The following is an 18,487-nucleotide window of genomic DNA, read 5'->3' on the forward strand; positions in this document are numbered from 1 at the left end:
ACAGAACGACGTTTAGTTTATTAAATCGACAAAGTGATGTTATTAGCTCACATTAAAGGCAGGACATGAGGCGTGAGGGACAAAAATGGTAAATAAATAAAACTTATCTAATTATTATTTTATTGAAGAGCGCCTTTGGGTCAAGCCAGAGTGCAGTTTGTGTAGTGACGTACCTCTAAGTGTTCCAGTATGTACGGAGGGTTGGTCATGCCAAGACGCAGCATGGCTCCTTCGGGGATTTCCTCCACCAGTCTCCAGAGCAGAGTGGGCAAATCTGTGCTAATGTCCCTGCCGTATGCCCCCGTGTCTTCACTGGTCAGCCAAATCTCACACACGCCCTCTGGAGAGAAGACAAATGTACAGCATGTCAGTAAACACGGGGTCTGTTACATAATCTTGTTCCAACGCATTCAAAACTCTTAACACACATCATGTCACATCTATGTTTTATAAAAAAAAAAATGGCCCTTCAGCAATTATTGGTTTCCAAGAGGTAGTAAAGTACTGTATAGGTGCGACTGTTAGTCGCACCTTTTTTCATGGTTTTGGCCGGGGTACTCCATAGCGACTTGTGATATTATTTGTTATTTTCACACTGGCAACCGCATTTTACATGTTGTTTATTTTCACACAGCAAACCCCAAGAGGGCGTTCTAGCCTCTAAGTGACGCAGAAGAAGAATCAGCACATCCTCTACCGCCAGAGTTTGCAGAGTTGTTTAGAAGTGACACTGAGGAAGAAGAATTCAATGGATTTTATGTTTTGGGGTAATACTGATGCTTTAGTAAACTTGTTAGCATGTGCTTTATGCTACAGTTATCTGAATAATGTTAATATGTCACATTTACATACCAGACACTTACGACAGTTTGTCTAATCGGTTATTATTTTAAATTGCATTTCAAGATGAAATGTCTGTTCTTGGATTTAATTTTTTTTAAATCCCCAAAAATGCGACTTCTACTCCGATGCGACAAGGAAATATGTTTTTTTTTTTTTTTTCTCCATTATGCATTTTTTGGCTGGTGTGACTTATACCCCAAAGCGACTTATAGTCCAGAAAATACGGTATACAAATTTATACTTTGAATGTGAGTCCTAACATATTATTATCAACGTCTCTGGGCTTTGGGAAGGCGCAGGTTGGCTTTTCATAAAAATAAAAAAATCAGTATACTCATACTCATTATCTTTCCTGAATCATTGATATTAGACACATTACCACAAGAGGTGTGTGCTAGATCAACACTTACTCTGGGTAAACAGAAGATGCTTTTAACAGTTATATTAACAACTAATGAATGGGAAAGAAGGAGGCAGCGTATTCAATTTTGTTTGAACGATGAAAACTAGCATCAAGAGGCAAAATCTTGAGATTTGATCTTATTGATAAAACTTTTGACTAAAGGAAAAAAGAGAAAAGAAACATTTGCTTTTTTGGCCAAAGTGTTAAGGGGAATTCAGGAGCAACCAAAGTTAAGATAAGTAGGCAACTAACAAACATGTTATCTGAGATGTGAAGGTCACCCACAGCAAAGGCGGACTTATCTACCGGCTTCAGGCTAAATTAGCGAGTTGCCTGCTTCTGGAGCCTAATGATCTAACTGCCATTTGGCTGGTCTGGAAACGCTTGAGTGTCTGCTTAAGCTATGTGTTAAGACATATCATATCATGCAGACACACCAAAATAAATTCACACTTGGTGGGGCCCTGAGATCAAGAACGCACACCCGATACAAATACACGTGTGCTATCATCATTAGCAGAGCAGGGACAGACAGTAAGATACATGTGGTCATCCGGGGGAGCGAGGATGCGGTTTGCCTAATTGGACAGCGTGTGCATGTGTTTGCATGTGTGAAGGAAAGTAAAAAGGCAGGCAATAAAGCGTGCTTAGGCCGGAGAGATTAAAGCTGATGACAGAGTAACTGTCCATCTTAAGAGTCTCAAATGCTCATCTTCAATGGTATTAAAAGGCACAATATGATTTGTGAAGTCACCCATGTTTAAAACTACCTTACAAATGTACTAATAACTATTAGAGTTGTTAATATGCTTGTGTATTAAAAAAAATACAAAACTGCATTTAATAATTCATACAATTTACGTTTCGGTTTTTGGTTACTGGGTCAAATTATAAAGGGGAAAAAAAGGAAAAATAAAAACATATTTGACCATTAACCCCTAATCCCTCCCCAATGGTTTGACCAAAACTCCAGTTTGCACTCACACGCTGAAAAAACAAACATCTGGATTTTAACACTTTTTATTTAAAGGTCCCATAACATGCAAAATCAACTTTTCAGAGCTTTTAACCTTCTTACATTGCTATTTGTGCTTCATATATGTACCCAGAGTGTTTTTTTGATTGATTCCCGCAGTTTTTAGCTATATTACAGACTCTCCTTTCCGCGAATCTCCAAACTGACGGGGGGTGGATGCAAGACCGCGTCATAACCCCAGGCACGCGTCACCCTCCCCCTCTCCACCCCCCTCCCGCCTGCCGCCTCCCGCTCCCTTCCCCCCGGCTCCGCGCTGCTCCAGGCTCCCGTGTCTCCCTACGAGCCCATTCCGGAGTTTTTCTATTTCGCACTCTTTACTATTATCACAATGGTGAAGGTTTATGTGGCAGTTGATGCAGCAACCGGGAAAATAAACGGAGAGAAGTTCTATCAGATACCGAAAAACCAGGAAATAAGAGCGCGATGGACATAAGAGATATATATATATATATATATATATATATATATATATATATATCTGTTCTGCGCACGCTGTAGAATTTTTTATTTAGTCTCAAAGTAGACTCTTTCTCACTCACTCGCGCGGAGCGGCGCACGGCGGAGCTAACAGCTGTGGGGCACACACTACGTCATGGGTTGGGCGGGGGAGCCAGATCGCTCTTCGCAAGGGTGGGGGCGAATATCAAACCAAGCCGTCTGCATTTCCGGGTTGGTGAGGGGGTCCAAGGTCTGGGTGATATTTCTTAACTATTATGTTAAGGGTGTTGCACAACCCTTATTATTATCAATTATACACTTAGGATAGACTACAAAACGTGGAAAAAAAAGCATGTTATGGCACCTTTGATAAAAATAGTATAAAATGTTTCTCTGTCATGTTTATAGATTTAATTTATTTTTCGTCTACAATAATGAATGCCACATTTGTTTTTGCTGCTTTGTTAGCTAGAAAATTCTGACCAAAATAATTCCATGTATTGATTAAAGGGCACAAATGGTCGGTAGAGGAACAATGATTATTTGCAGGAGATTTTTACAATTGAGAGAATAAGGGATTTGTGGATCACTAGATGGAACATTTACCTCTGAACTAGAAGAGTCCTATGGTTCGATTCCAATTCTGGGAGCCATTATCTTTACCTTTGCAAGATAAGGTCAAAGCTTTGTGCTCTTCAGGAGCTTTTGCTTTGTAGAGGCCTCAACAGAGTTGAAAGCCAGCGTCTGGCAGGATTCTTTTCCCCAAATAACATTGTTTTCAAAAATGTAATTCAAAGCTAAAATTTAACAATTTCCTATGTCCTGTTTTTAATTATTCAGTGTTTTCCTGCCCTCATGATGTTGTGAAAAGCCTCAGGTGTAGACTGCAGGCTAGACACTCAATAATCTGTCCAGTGATTTGGCTCTTTGGCCCTCCTCCTGGTCCCTTTTGGTTTTAAGTGTGCTTATTGTGTTATTGTTGGCCCACGACATAGGGGATGGTCATTTATCAGGAAATGGTTGTCTGCTCTCTATTCTTATCTGCACCGATACATTTTCTGCAGCTGTTTCCTGGAACACAAGAGTACACTTGGTACATGGATGGGTCAATGCATTCATATGAGAGTGGGTTTAATGTCTAAATTGCTATCCAAACCCAGACAGGCCAGTCATATAACTACTAAGCATCTACGTTTACATAATATTGATTTCTTGCCTGCATTCAATTCAATTCAATTCAATTCAATTTATTTTTGAAAGGCCCAAAATCACAACAACAGTCGCCTCTGAGGGCCGTTAAGTCCTTGGCTTCATACAATAAAGAATTAAAAGTTCTATATTACCAACAATACAAGAAAAAAAATATATAGATTTTTTTTTTTTTTTAAATATCATGCTAATTTATACTGGAATTACTTGAATAGTATAGGTGAATAGTATTCAATAGCCAATATTCCGTCACATTTGGTGAATTTATTTTAAATGAAAATCTGCTATACCAAACATCTTCAAAACTACTCGCGACAATGTAAATATTTATATTCTATAAAACTTTAAACAAATATTCCATGTTAAAAAATGTAAATCACAGTACGCATACAGTTTCATTTAGCACGGTGTATGCAGTGTATATACTATATATACTTGTACTGTACCTAAAGCAGAGCATGTACAGTTTGTTGAGGCATTTATTTGACTCACCCTTGTTGTAGACCCAGCACATGTGGGTTTAGGCCTACCTACTTATCTTAATCTCTTTGGCATGGTGTACATTTTGATTGGCTGCCATGGGCTATACTGTCTCACAGATTACTGATAAGATGCACACAACAGATCCTATTAAACAGCATTAAAACTCATTCTCCATATCACAAGTTACAGAGCAAGGCTGGAAACTTGGATGTGGGAAAGGCATGGGTCATTTGGTACAATTTTAGAGCCATAACATTTTTACAAATTTAGGGTAGGAATAATTCAACAAAATGTCCTTGATTGGCAATGAACTGTGTGTTGTAAACTATATGATACGGCATATGTGTACATGAGAGCTAAGGATTTATTTATAATAGGATCAAATATGTTCATATAGAGTAATCTATAAGTCACATGTTACGTCTTCAATATCTATGTAGAAGAATTTAATCCAATTTAATGAACAACTCTGCATAAATATAACACCCATCTTTCCTCAACAGATAGAAAAGTTGTGCCATTTGTATTACCGGGTATTGGGTATTCTTAATCTTATTATGTTGGGACAGTGCATGTTAATAAATATGATGCAAATGCTGTAAAAACACCAGATTGTAGCCATGGGCTAATTTGCAGCCAGTGTCCTGCTTTCACCCTCAACACTCTTCATACGTAAATACAGTTAATTATGAAGAAAAACAATCTAAGGTGGATATGGCTAAAAAATGTGCTGCTTTCTTTCCAGCACACAGGCTGACTAACAGGCTGCGCACACAGCATCTTGGTGTGGTGTATCAGTGACTGGAAGGCCTGTCTGACCTTCAATCACATTAGCCAATGCCCCTATCCTTTCTGACCAGTCTGGCCCTGCAGCTGTCTTCCTCCACGCTAAAGCTTCCCACTCACCACAAGACAAACTGGGCCTTCAGGGCACTGTCTACTACAGCAACTTGCAAAATCAACTGATTACTGTAGAAAGGAGGCGGCAGAATAAAATGTTAATGACCAAGATACATTTACACTCCAGCCTACTCTTACACAGAGAAACTAATAATGAATAAAGTCAATAAAACTGAGGCTTTTGATTTCCAGACCACGAAAGTGCCATTTAAAAATTCACGATATATGATGATATACCATAATTATTCTCAAAGCATCATAAACAAGACAGGCATACAGAGCACTAACCATTGCACACTTTGTGCTTAAGCAAAATGCTACACAGAGTTTAATACCAGTAATTAGGAATCTTAATTTAGAGCATCAACTGCACGTAGGAGGCTTGGCAGGTAACATCCCCATCTTTGATTATTCTAACAGTCAGGTTAGTGGTAAATATAGACTCCTGGGCATGTGAACCCAAATCTGGCTACAGGTGTATGTGTGCATGTGCATGTGAATATGTATGACTGTAATGAACATTTTAAATAACAGCGCGTAATCATGTCAGATTTAACCCACTTTCACAGCTTCCACACTACAGGCATGACCTTCTGAACAGGACTGTGTTCGTGATAAAAACGTCTGCATACATCAAAGCCGGCAGTGTGTGTGTATGTGTTTATAAGAAAAACATGCCACAGCATATATGGGTCAGATATATTGTATGGATATATCAAAAGTAATTGGCAGAAGGGCTACAAGTGCCGTGTGCACAGGGATATAGTATGTGTGTTTGTGATGTATGTGTATATGAATGTATGGGAAGTAATTGGGATAGAAGTTATATCCTCTTTCATCTTTTCTCTGGCTCCATGTATATATAGATGTGTGCTCAGTCAAAGAGGAAGTATCTTGTGAAGCTTCCAAAGCAGACGGCCTGCTGTATATAAGAGAAACAGGGTTCAGTGGGGACCACTATCTTGCCTTTTACTCACCATGGGGCAAGTCAGTCATACTTTTGTGAACTCATCCAATCAAAGTACATTTCCCAAAACGTTACATTTTTTTGTGTGTAGTTGTGTAGTGTAGGTTTTTCTTTATATTTTTTTTTAAATAAATCTATTTATACTACCTTTGGTGAAACAAGAACTTATCGAGTTTAAGAAGTTTTATTTTTAACACAGCAAAGAAAACAAAAGACACCCACAAAAAGGGGTGGGACAAGGTTTAGGTCTATTAATTCCCTTCCCTAAATAAGTAATTTGATATACTGCAGATGATGACCTATAATATTTCACTCTTTTTTCTGCCTATATACACACAATATATTTAAAAACTACTGGAAGATATACTACTTTACAAAACCACTACATTCACAATACTGCTGAAATACTGTCAACACTTCAATTGTATTACATTAACAGGTTTCCTTCACAAAATAAACAACAGAATGAGAGTGTATCAATACAACTATGTACAATATCAACAACATTTCACAAGTATCACAATTTATAAGAATATAGTACAGGCCATGTACTCCATTTTCCAAGATCCTGATCTTCAGGAATAAAGGGATGACATTTCCTGCCTAAGGGTCAATCCAAACACACTTACAAAAACACAATTATTCAAACTATTAGGATCCCCAAAGTGTGAGCATCCACTACCAGCTTTATACTTATTATTCTGACATAATATAAGCCAAACCATTGACCTATTTTTCACTGTACACATGTGGTGCTACATGAATCTCATACACTTTCTTTGAGACTAATTTGATAAATAATAATACTGTGTGTCTGGTCAGTATTTATGCAAATGTATTCATGACCCCCCCAGCAGGCATCATGTTGTGTGTTTGTTAATTCACGGTTTGTGTGTGTGACTGTGGGTGCAGCATGTGTATGTTTTAATTAAGTAATTGACTTAATATACAGTCTGTTCAGATGTATTTGGGAAACTGTCCACGGGTATGTAAATTGAATCCCATTATGTAAATATTTGTATCCTTATGTAAACATATAGGATATTTTTTGTATTAAAGCTTGTGACTAATGACTGTAGCTGGTTTACTGACTTAACAAGCACAATAACATTCAGGTCACCTACAGGGTAACCAGTCACAATTTATATGTCACCGATTTGCATTTAAGAGCAGAGAAGAGGCATTATTTTAAAATGATTGGCAAACCAAGTTCAACATGATATTGCAATTGTTTGATCAATAGTGTGTAACCTGGTAACACATACCAAGTGAACCTGTGGTGTCAATCATGAAACGAAAAAGGGTTACATTTTCAATGCAAATCACTTGTAGTGGGATGGTTGTATAATTGATGGACCAAATCCCCAGCTCTCATGAATACGAACTGCTAGTATATCGTGGATGTTGTTGCTGAAAGGGGAAGTTTACTGTGGAGCTTAATATGGAGCGCAAAAAATAAAAATCACGGAGAGCGAGGTGAAGAAGAGAGATTATATATATATATATATATATATATATATATATATATATATATATATATATATATATATATATATATATATATATATATATATATATATATATATATACACACACCTCTCCTTGAACCGACACCTTAACGTGGTGGAGGGGTTTGAGTGCCCGAATGATCCCTGGAGCTATGTTGTCGGGGGCTTCATGCCCCTGGTAGGGTCTCCCAAGGCAAACAGGTCCTAGGTGACGGGTCAGACAAAGATCGGTTCAGAAGCCCTCTATGATGACAACACGAACAAGGCAGTTTACGTCGCTGGGATCGGCGTCACCGGGGCCCCATCCTGGAGCCAGGCCTGGGATGGGTGCTCCATGGCGAGCGCCTGGTGGCCGGGTCTTACCCCACGGGGCCCGGCCGGGCAAAGCCCGAAAGAGCGACGTGGGGCCGCCCTCCCGTGGGCCCACCACCCGCAGGAGGATCCATAAGGGGCTGGTGCAGAGAGATCTGGGCGGCAGTCGACGGCAGGGGCCTCGGCGACCAGATCTCCAGACACAGAGACTAACTCTGGGGACATGGAATGTCACCTCGCTGGGGGGGAAAGAGCCTGAGCTTGTGCGGGAGGTTGAGCGATACGACTAGATATAGTCGGCCTCACCTCCACGCACAGTTTGGGCTCTGGAACCCATCTCCTCGAGAGGGGCTGGACGCTCCACTTCTCTGGTGTTGCCCACGGGGAGAGGCGGCGGGCTGGTGTAGGCTTGCTGATAGCCCCTCAGCTCAGCCGCCACGTGTTGGAGTTTACCCCGGTGAACGAGAGGGTCGCGTCCCTCCGCCTGCGGGTGGGGGACAGGTCTCTCACTGTTGTGGCGGCCTACCGGCCGAACAGTAGTGCAGAGTACCCGGCCTTCTTGGAGTCCTTGGGAGGGGTACTGGACAGTGCACCGACCGGGGACTCCGTTGTTCTACTGAGGGACTTCAACGCCCACGTGGGCAATGACAGTGACACCTGGAGAGGGGTGATCTGGAAGAACGGCTTCCCCGATCTGAACCCGAGCGGTGTTCAGTTATTGGACTTCTGTGCTAGCCACGGATTGTCCATAACGAACACCATGTTCAAGCACAAGGGTGTCCATCAGTGCACATAGCACCAGGACACCCTTGGCCGGAGGTCAATGATCGACGTTGTTGTCGTGTCATCAGACCTCCGGCCGCGTGTCTTGGACACTCGGGTGAAGAGAGGGGCAGAGTTGTCAACCGATCACCACCTGGTGGTGAGTTGGATCCGCTGGCGGAGGAGGAAGCCGGACAGACTTGGCAGACCCAAGCGCATTGTGAGGGTCTGTTGGGAACGTCTAGTGGAGCCCTCTGTCAGTAGGGTATTCAACTCGCACCTCCGGGAGAGCTTCTCCCATGTCCCGGGGGAGGTTGGGGACATTGAGTCCGAGTGGACCATGTTCTCCGCCTCCATTGTTGATGCGGCTGCTCGGAGCTGTGGTCGCAAGGTCTCCGGTGCCTGTCGTGGCGGCAACCCCCGAACCCGGTGGTGGACACCGGAAGTAAGGGATGCCGTCAGACTGAAGAAGGAGGCCTATCAGGCTACTCTGGCTTGTAGGTCTCCGGAGGTCATCGACGGGTATCGGCAGGCCAAGCGAGCCGCGGCTCGTGCTGAGGCAAAAACCCGGGCCTGGGAGGAGTTCGGGGAGGCCATGGAGGAGGACTATCGGTCGGCACCAAAGAAATTCTGGCAAACCGTCCGGCGCCTCAGGAGGGGGAAGCAGTGTCTCACCAACACCGTTTACGGTGCGGGTGGAGGCCTGCTGACCTCGACTGCGGATGTCGTCGGACGGTGGAAGGAATACTTTGAGGATCTCCTTAATCCCTCAGTCACGTCTTCCAAAGAGGAAGTAGAGACTGGGGACTCAGAGGCTGGCTCATCCATCACCCAAGCTGAAGTCACTGAGGTTGTTCGCAAACTCCTCGGTGGCAGGGCCCCGGGGGTGGATGAGATCCGCCCTGAGTACCTAAAGTATCTGGATGTTGTAGGACTGTCTTGGTTGACACGTCTCTGCAACATCGCGTGGCGTTCGGGGACCGTGCCTCTGGACTGGCAGACCGGGGTGGTGGTCCCTCTGTTCAAGAAGGGGGACCGGAGGGTGTGTTCCAACTACAGAGGGATCACACTCCTCAGCCTCCCGGGTAAGGTCTATTCCAAGGTACTGGAGAGGAGAATCCGACCGATAGTCGAACCTCGTATTCAGGAGGAGCAGAGTGGTTTTCGTCCCGGTCGTGGAACACTGGACCAGCTCTATACCCTCCATCGGGTGCTCGAGGGCTCATGGGAGTTTGCCCAACTAGTCCACATGTGCTTTGTGGATCTGGAGAAGGCTTTCGACCGTGTCCCTCGGGGTGTCCTTTGGGGGGTGCTCCGGGAGTACGGGGTCCGGGGCCCTTTGCTCAGGGCTGTCTGGTCCCTGTATGACCGGAGCAGGAGCTGTGTTCGCATTGCCGGCAGTAAGTCAGACCTGTTCCCAGTGCATGTTGGACTCCGCCAGGGCTGCCCTTTGTCACCGGTTCTGTTCATAATTTTTATGGACAGAATTTCTAGGCGCAGTCAGGGGTCGGAGGGTGTCCGGTTTGGGGACCACAGGATCTCATCTCTGCTGTTTGCAGACGATGCTGTCCTGATGGCTCCATCAAACCCGGACCTGCAACATGGACTGGGACGGTTTGCAGCAGAGTGTGAAGCGGCTGGGATGAGAATCAGCACCTCCAAATCCGAGGCCATGATTCTCGACCGGAAAAAGGTGGCTTGCCCTCTTCAGGTGGGTGGGGAGTCCTTGCCCCAAGTGGAGGAGTTCAAGTATCTCGGGGTCTTGTTCACGAGTGAGGGAAGGATGGAGCGTGAGATCGACAGGCGGATCGGTGCAACGGCTGCAGTGATGCAGTCGCTGCATCGGACCGTTGTGGTAAAGAGGGAGCTGAGCCGAAAGGCAAAGCTCTCTATTTACCGGTCGGTCTACGTTCCTACCCTCACCTATGGTCATGAGCTTTGGGTAGTGACCGAAAGAACAAGATCGCGGATACAAGCGGTCGAAATGAGTTTCCTCCGCCATGTGGCTGGGCGCTCCCTTAGAGATAGGGTGAGGAGCTCGGCCACACGGGGGGAGCTCAGAGTAGAGCCGCTGCTCCTCCACGTCGAGAGGAGCCAGCTGAGGTGGCTCGGGCATCTGTTCCGGATGCCTCCTGGGCGCCTCCCTCGGGAGGTGTTTCAGGCATGTCCCACCGGGAAGAGGCCCCGGGGAAGACCCAGGACACGCTGGAGAGACTATGTCTCTCGGCTGGCCGGGGAACGCCTCGGGATCCCCCCGGAGGAGTTAGAGGAAGTGTCTGGGGAGAAGGAAGTCTGGGAGTCCCTGCTCAGACTGCTGCCCCCGCCCCGGATAAAGCGGCAGAAGATGGATGGATGGATGGGATGGATATATATATATATATATATATATATATATATATATATATATATATATATATATATATATATATATATAAGGAACAGAACACATCAATATATCGGCTCATATCTACTAATATTCACGCCATTGAGTAATATCAGCCAAAAGCACCAATATCAGTCCGCCGATACTCCGTGGACCTCTAGAGGCTTTCTGCTGTTCTACGAAAAGATGGAACACTTTAATTCGGTCTTCATTCTGTGACAAAATATCCAGAAATGACAAAGTTACAGACTCTAGCAAGTTCTAGAAAAGTTGTAGCCAAAACGTATCAATAAATATGACAAATTTACTTGCGACCCGCGAAAAACCCAATGTTTTTTTTTTTTTTCTCTCTGACATTCATCGACTAGTTTTTCTCCTAAATAATTTTTTATACAATGCAAAAAAATGACTTTATAACAAACAAAAAGTCATAGTCTAATAGAAACACCAAAGTAAAATACTCAAAAAGAAAATCTGAATTTACTTGAAAAAATTAGAGGCCTATATAAAAATCTGACTTTTTTTTTTTTTGGTTTGATATTTCTACTTAACAACGGCACAGTCTGTTATTATTTGTAGAGTCAATGATTAATCGCTGCAGTGCATTAATCCAACCACATTTGTGCTGGCAGTAGCTCAGTAGTAGGTACACACTGTTGAGTCTTTGGGCAGTAATCTTTACCCATTTCCTTGTCCGCAAACACTAGTGACTGAATATAGTTACATTTATATGAATATATAAGATGAATGTAAGATTAGTATAAGATTAATCATAACATTATTTTAGGTAGTGGTTATAATAACAGATGTAATACGGTTTTGTTTGACACTCTGAAGTCAATGAATTAGTGATATTATATCTAAACACTGAGAAACAGCAGTGGTAGTTGGAGGAATAGTTGGTGGGATTTAGTGTGACATTTATTCCTGAAAAACAAATGTGACAGTCACATATATGAGTACAATAGCAGTATAATAGATGTAAATACAGTGAGCAGGCGCAGGCCTCAGAGAGGCAGATGAATGTGCCGAGGCTTGTTGAAGACATGCCCGGACATGTGTGTGGGCTTAACATATGCAGTGTTCAGAGACGAGCCTGTTCAGACATGTTCACATGTGACACTTTAGTCCACTGATGAAACCTCACCAAAACTAGCAGCATCTGAAGCACTACAGCACATTAAAACATAAAACAAAGCTTCACATCTACGCAAGAGTGACTTGTTATAAATAGTCATGAACTTGTGTGTAAAAGGTCAGAGGATGACCTATTGTGGGCCGAATCCATTTTACATTCCAGCACTCATTCGGCCCCATATTCAGAAGTGTGAGCCAACCACCTCAAATCAAACATCGAGACAAAGGCTTTGATTCATATGCAGAGCAATTTATGTTTGAGCCCTGCATGCTGAAGTCAGAACCGCCTGCTTTGTGTACAATAACCAAGATACAGATAAAATAAATAATTTCAAACTAAACATGTTTGACTGTTTACTTATAGTCGTATGCCATACTACAATTCTAAAGCTCTGCAATCAAATGCAACTTTTATGATATTTTAACCACCTTAATGGTTTGAGCCATTTTCCGCAGGCTCCACACGCTACATAATTGGAATGGAATGAGGAAGAAGCTTGGACTACTCCAAACAGTTTATTCTTTAAACGCTTTTAAACTAAAGATGGTACAAATCTGATTCTCATTAAAATATGCTGTTAGAAAGTCAGTGCACAGATTTATAATGTAGTCTTTTTAGATCAATATTGCAGTTTGTGTTTATTACTAACTACCAGGCATAAAGTTGAATCTGCCTTTTTTAACCAAGAATACATCATTTGTTGTAAAAAATTAAATTAAAAAAAGACAAGAAAAAGGAATTTAGACTAATGACCATCAAACCGTACATATTTATATAAAAACAGTAGAAGAAAACATATCTACACTTTGAATGTTTGATGATTTTGCAGATAACAGTTGTTTGCAGTTGCCTTGGTGAATGTTTGCGTGCATGACTCTGGTTCGTTATTAGACAGAGGGTCACAGCAGACAGTTTTTTGAAGGGTAATGCCACACAGCCCCTCCAGCCCCCGAGAGGTACACAGTCTGAGCCCGTTTGAGGCAACACTAACCAGAGGACAGATCTGATCGTTTGCTTCTCTAGTGATATACTTTTAGCCAAAGTGAGGAGCGTGCATGTGCGTCTGAGTGTCCCCCCTGAAGGACTTCCATGTCACCCAGCACCGGGGGCTCATGGGACAGACACAGGGGGTCCACAATGTGAGAAGTGCTTCCTGCGGGGGGTGTGAAAAGACCCCCTGATGCTATCAAAATATACAGTATACCACAGGGGACAGGCTTACAATGACGCACACACACACACACACACACACACACATTCAAGCGCACTGAAAAATCCTCAGATCAAAAAAAACTTTAAAAAAAACAGCTACAATCTTGTTATATCAATTACTGGTACTTATTAAATGACAAGTGTGTCATACGGTGAATCATAAAAAAATAATTTACATCGCAAGAATAAATAAATGCTGGGGTAAATAACTGCGAGGCAAAAAACAAGTCACTAAATATCCCTCTTTAATTCAAAGTGTAAGTGATAAATGCACCATGAATTATGACTGTGCGCTGATACGGAGGAGGCCTCAATATATTTTTATTAACTGAACAAACAGAGCAAAACAAACAAACAAACCGCTATCATCATGAGCAACCAACAACTCAGTGACGGAAAATAGAGGGGCTTTATGGAAAGTAAATGTTGATACAGACCATAAAGTGATGAGGCTGGTAAAAGTGAGAACGCTGAAATGGAAAGATAAGATAGAAGTGAATTTGAATGAGGCGAGATCAAAGTGGAAGAAGGTTTAGTGGCTCTGTAGTGAGTTGAGTGGGTAAAAACAATAACAAATCGCGGGGTAGAGGCGTGCCGGCGCTGAGGTGGGAGTCGACTGATGGAATGGATCCAGACAGGAAAACAGAAAAACAACAGCTAAAGTGGGACAGTTGCATAATGTTCAAGGATTAGACAGGGCCAAATAGTCTTCACCTGTTTGCACTGCTGTCATCAAGCCTCAGGTTTACAGAAAAACATTAACACTGTAGGTTGAAGCAGATTGTACAATTATAAGCCATTGTCATTTAGCATAGTTGTTTATACACAATAGGCTAAAATAAGAAAGTCGTTTCTCGCCAGCAAGTACAACACACACATGTAATATGTTATCATTTTAAAACATCTAAGACCCTCCCATAATACACTGAGGTACTGTACTGTAATCGTCAATGTTGCATGAAACTACACTATACACAGTGCTCTAGCAAATATTTGACTATAGAGAATTTTCTAGCAAAAATTTAGATCTTGACATGTAGATTGTGAAAATGTAGTCAGTAAAAGAATGAAAAACTAGAATAGAATATAATATATCATACGGTCTATGTGATTTATACTGTTAGCTATAGACATCAACTGGACTAAATGGGACTTTATTTTGAACCTTGTGTACCTTAACCTTTTCTTTTCCTTGGATGCCTTATCAGGCCCGAGGAAATATAGGACTTCACTCACAACCCGCAATAAATGCAAAGTTTTTTCAGACATTATTTGACTCATTTTTCAATTAAACGATCAGTTTATACATGTTTACTCCATAGAATTTTAGCGTGGGTGGTTTAAAGAAGGAGAGAAGAGGACTGAGTGTCTGAACAGACACAGGAGGCGCTGCAGAGGCAGAGCAACATGATGATGACACACGGACTGGAGAGGACCAAGTCTTTAAAATAACCTAACACCGTATAGAAAACATCAGCCAACTATCGGTTATCGGCCCAAGCTTTCCCCACAACATCCGTATCACCCTAAAATGTCCATATTAGTACACCACTATTGTGCTACTCATGCACGTGTTCTAGTGAATATTCATTAAACAGAATAGAGTGGGTGAATTTTAGATCTTGAAGTGTAGATCTTATAGGTTTAGTCAGTAAAAGAAAAAGTGGGGGACTAATTGTTTCCTCTTCGATAATTATTCAGCTAAAATGAAAAAATAAAAAACGCACGCACGCACGCACACGCACGCACACACACACACAATTAAATCTGCATTCTAATAGGATTGGTGCACTACAAGCTTGAAAACTGCTCAAATCCAGAGAAAGTATGTGAGAATATTAGTGTGTGTAATTGTGAGAATATTAGTAGAAGATACAATATTATTAGGCCTTGTCCACGGCGTTGTAACACTGTAATTTCTATGTTAAGCTCCCACTGAACTCCAGTGTATATAAACATAGTAATTGGGATTTGATGAAAGTGCTCGGTGTGCTACGCTCTGATCCACCTTTCAGCACTGCTCAGTCAGCCTCACTCCATAAACTGTCATTAGTCTGTACCTCTTTTGATTCTCACTCTCTTCAGGTAAGGGCTTGTGTGGAGCTCAACATCAATGTTTGACTTAATTACAGGTGTGCGTGCGAGTGGGGTTTTTAGTGTTAGATAACATACTATGGTTGTGAACATTGGTGAAATACTGTTTTTAAACTATATCTGTATCTCTACTTGGTTTAATTGATCCCATCACCACTTGTGGATGTTGCTGACCAAGTCAAAATAGCACAGTTGAAAGTCGCTGAAATGCCACTCCATAGGGGTCTCTATACGGGTCTCCATACTCTCAGAGGGTAAAAGAGTTCATTCATCTACTTCAGCAAGCTTAGCAAGTTTAAACGTCTAAGGAGCCAATTAGAATAATATTTATGTTCACTTCTGCAGGTCTAATGAATCATTGGGCTTAGAATAACTGTTGAATGTAAAACTTGTATGACATCACAACACATTTAAAAAGTTGTTACAATCAGGATGTGATTTGCCAGGTTTTTGATGAGGGACGGAAACAAAACATGTTTGCTATTTGTTTTGTTGTTTTTATGAGTCATGAAAGCCAAAAATAACTGTCAAATTCTGCCTGTGTCAGTTGAAAGCGCAAATAAAAGAGGAAGAGGGTATGTAAACAATGCAGCGGCCGGGGAAAAAACACTCACAGTGCTGTTATGGGACCAGGAACTAAAAGCCAAATGTGAGTCAGAGGACTTTGAGCAGTTAAGCATTTTAACAGGCGCAGGCCGAGAGCAGAGTGTGAGCGAGAAGCTTGTACTGAGAAAAGCGATGGAGACAATAACAAGTGGAAGCACATGGTCCGGCTCCTAAGCTCAGTGTCTTACTGCCACCTAGTGCCCAAAAGTGAGACTGCGATCCCCTCCCCCACAAACTGCTGCTCTGCAAGTAGAAAACTAAGTGGTATTTACTCAGTGTTTATCTGTTGGGAAGAGCAGAAGGATTTGGGACTAAGGGAAAATGTTTTGCCAATTCTGTAATGAAAGTGAATTTGAGTGTTGAATGAAGGGTTGTGCTGGAGAAAACAGACTTCACGTCTCAGCTGACAATTTCTTCTAAAACAAATTCATTCGGAGTTCCAGAAACTTTAACAAATGTAATTTAAACTCAACTTGAAATGTTTTATGCTGCAAATTGACACGCGTTGTACTGCAAATTGACAATATAAAAGAATAAAATCTGACAAAAGTAAGGAGAGAATGGCTATGTGGACACAAGTTGACAAAAGACGGAGCAGATGGTGTCAGCTGGACAACTCCACATACAAATACACACACGCGCACAAAAACGTGGGGTGACATAATAGCGGAGAGCCAGGTGTGCGGTTGGTGGCCCAGTCTGGCACTGGCTAAAGTTGTGTATAGTGAGGGTGTGTATATAATGGCTCCGCTGTGTGAAAAGGGGCCCCCTATTCACAGGAGTTGGCTGGCAGCTTGGCACTAAATCACAGGACAAGACGGGACGCACGCGCCTACAAACGCACTCACACGTACTCTGCTCTTTGTGTCCTGCCCATAGAGGCTGAGAAGAGGTCACAGCAAAAACACAGGGCTTTTGCAAATGAAGACACAAGCCACTTCAAAAAAGGTAGAATATACACGAACTTGCAGGTAATGTACTACCTTTACTTGCCTCTAGTGACTGGAGGTAGAATTTTGAACAGTTGAGATTTGGTAAGTTCAATGTAAAATGGCACTCGTCTCAAAATGAATTTTTCTTACTAAAAATGAACAAAATTAATATTAAAGTTTTACAGAAGCAAAACTTCAACACAACCTTCTCTGTAGAAAAATCAATGGTGATTGTTGAAAATGAAATTACCTGCACAAGAAAGTGTCTCCTGAAGCGAGACAAAAACGTACACACTTATCTAAAGTCTATACAACACTTTCTCCTTTTTTATAGCACCTGCAGAAAAAATAAATAAATCATAGTTTTACTTCTGTTTAGTTGCAGTTTGTGAAGAAATTTGATTTTTTTTTGAAAATGATAAGGATTTTGGCCCGTGTTTTCGATATAGTTGCTAGGTAACAGTTACCTCTACCTCGGTCATACTTGTTGCTCACGTCCAATCAGAAAGTTACATTATAAACGTTACAAAAATGGTCAAAATGGGAACAAATAGGCAAAATGTTTAGTCAAATCTGAACTATAATTGTGTTGACTATATTTTAGTGAAATTTGTAATCTAACCAGTGATATAGACTACATTTTAGTGAAATTTGTAATCTAACCAGTGATATAGACTTTAAAGCAGAGGTTGGCAATTATTTTCCTCCGAGGGCCATATTAGAATCCAGGCAAGTAGCGGAGGGCCGATCATTGGTGTGGAAAAAATTATCCAAAAAATTTAATATCAAATAAAATATTACTTTTCTATCAAATATAGGCTATTTGAATCTATTATTTAATTAATTTTACGTCATATTTATTAAGGATACAAGTGCAGACAGTTACCTAAGGGCAAAGATAATATATTTAAGATATTAAATATTACTTGGCATGTTTGGTGGGCCGGATTATAAAGGCAAACGGGCCACAGTTTGCCCACCCCTGCTTTAAACTATGATTTCCTTAAAACATGGAATGAAGCAGCAAAGAGGAATTTAAAACAATTATACAGTAGCCATAGGACAAAGAAAACAAGTAAATGGATCATCCAGAATTCCTGTGATACTGAGAGACGACCCAACAAGGAAACAAATTCAACTAGAAAATCTGCAATGGCTGAAGCCATTGCTGGAGTGTCTGCGTCTCTCCCTCGACTGGCTCATCCCAAAATTCTAAAGAATAAAGTTTACCTCTCTCCCCCTCTCCACAGTACAAGAACAT

General features: G+C 41.8%; 1 protein-coding gene across 1 annotated transcript in view; it reads right to left on the reverse strand.

Annotated features, from left to right (window-relative positions):
• cdkal1 (CDK5 regulatory subunit associated protein 1-like 1) overlaps nucleotides 1-18,487 on the reverse strand; it is a 195,190-nt gene that overhangs the window by 117,400 nt on the left and 59,303 nt on the right. The window contains exon 9 of the mRNA XM_072460498.1: nucleotides 174-340. Coding sequence (XP_072316599.1) covers nucleotides 174-340 — 167 coding nt within the window. The remainder of the gene's footprint in view (nucleotides 1-173; nucleotides 341-18,487) is intronic.

The sequence above is a fragment of the Eucyclogobius newberryi genome, unplaced genomic scaffold (genome assembly GCF_026437365.1).
Source record: "Eucyclogobius newberryi isolate DKJ021-1_F unplaced genomic scaffold, fEucNew1.0.hap1 SCAF_3, whole genome shotgun sequence".
Lineage (NCBI taxonomy): Eukaryota > Metazoa > Chordata > Actinopteri > Gobiiformes > Gobiidae > Eucyclogobius > Eucyclogobius newberryi.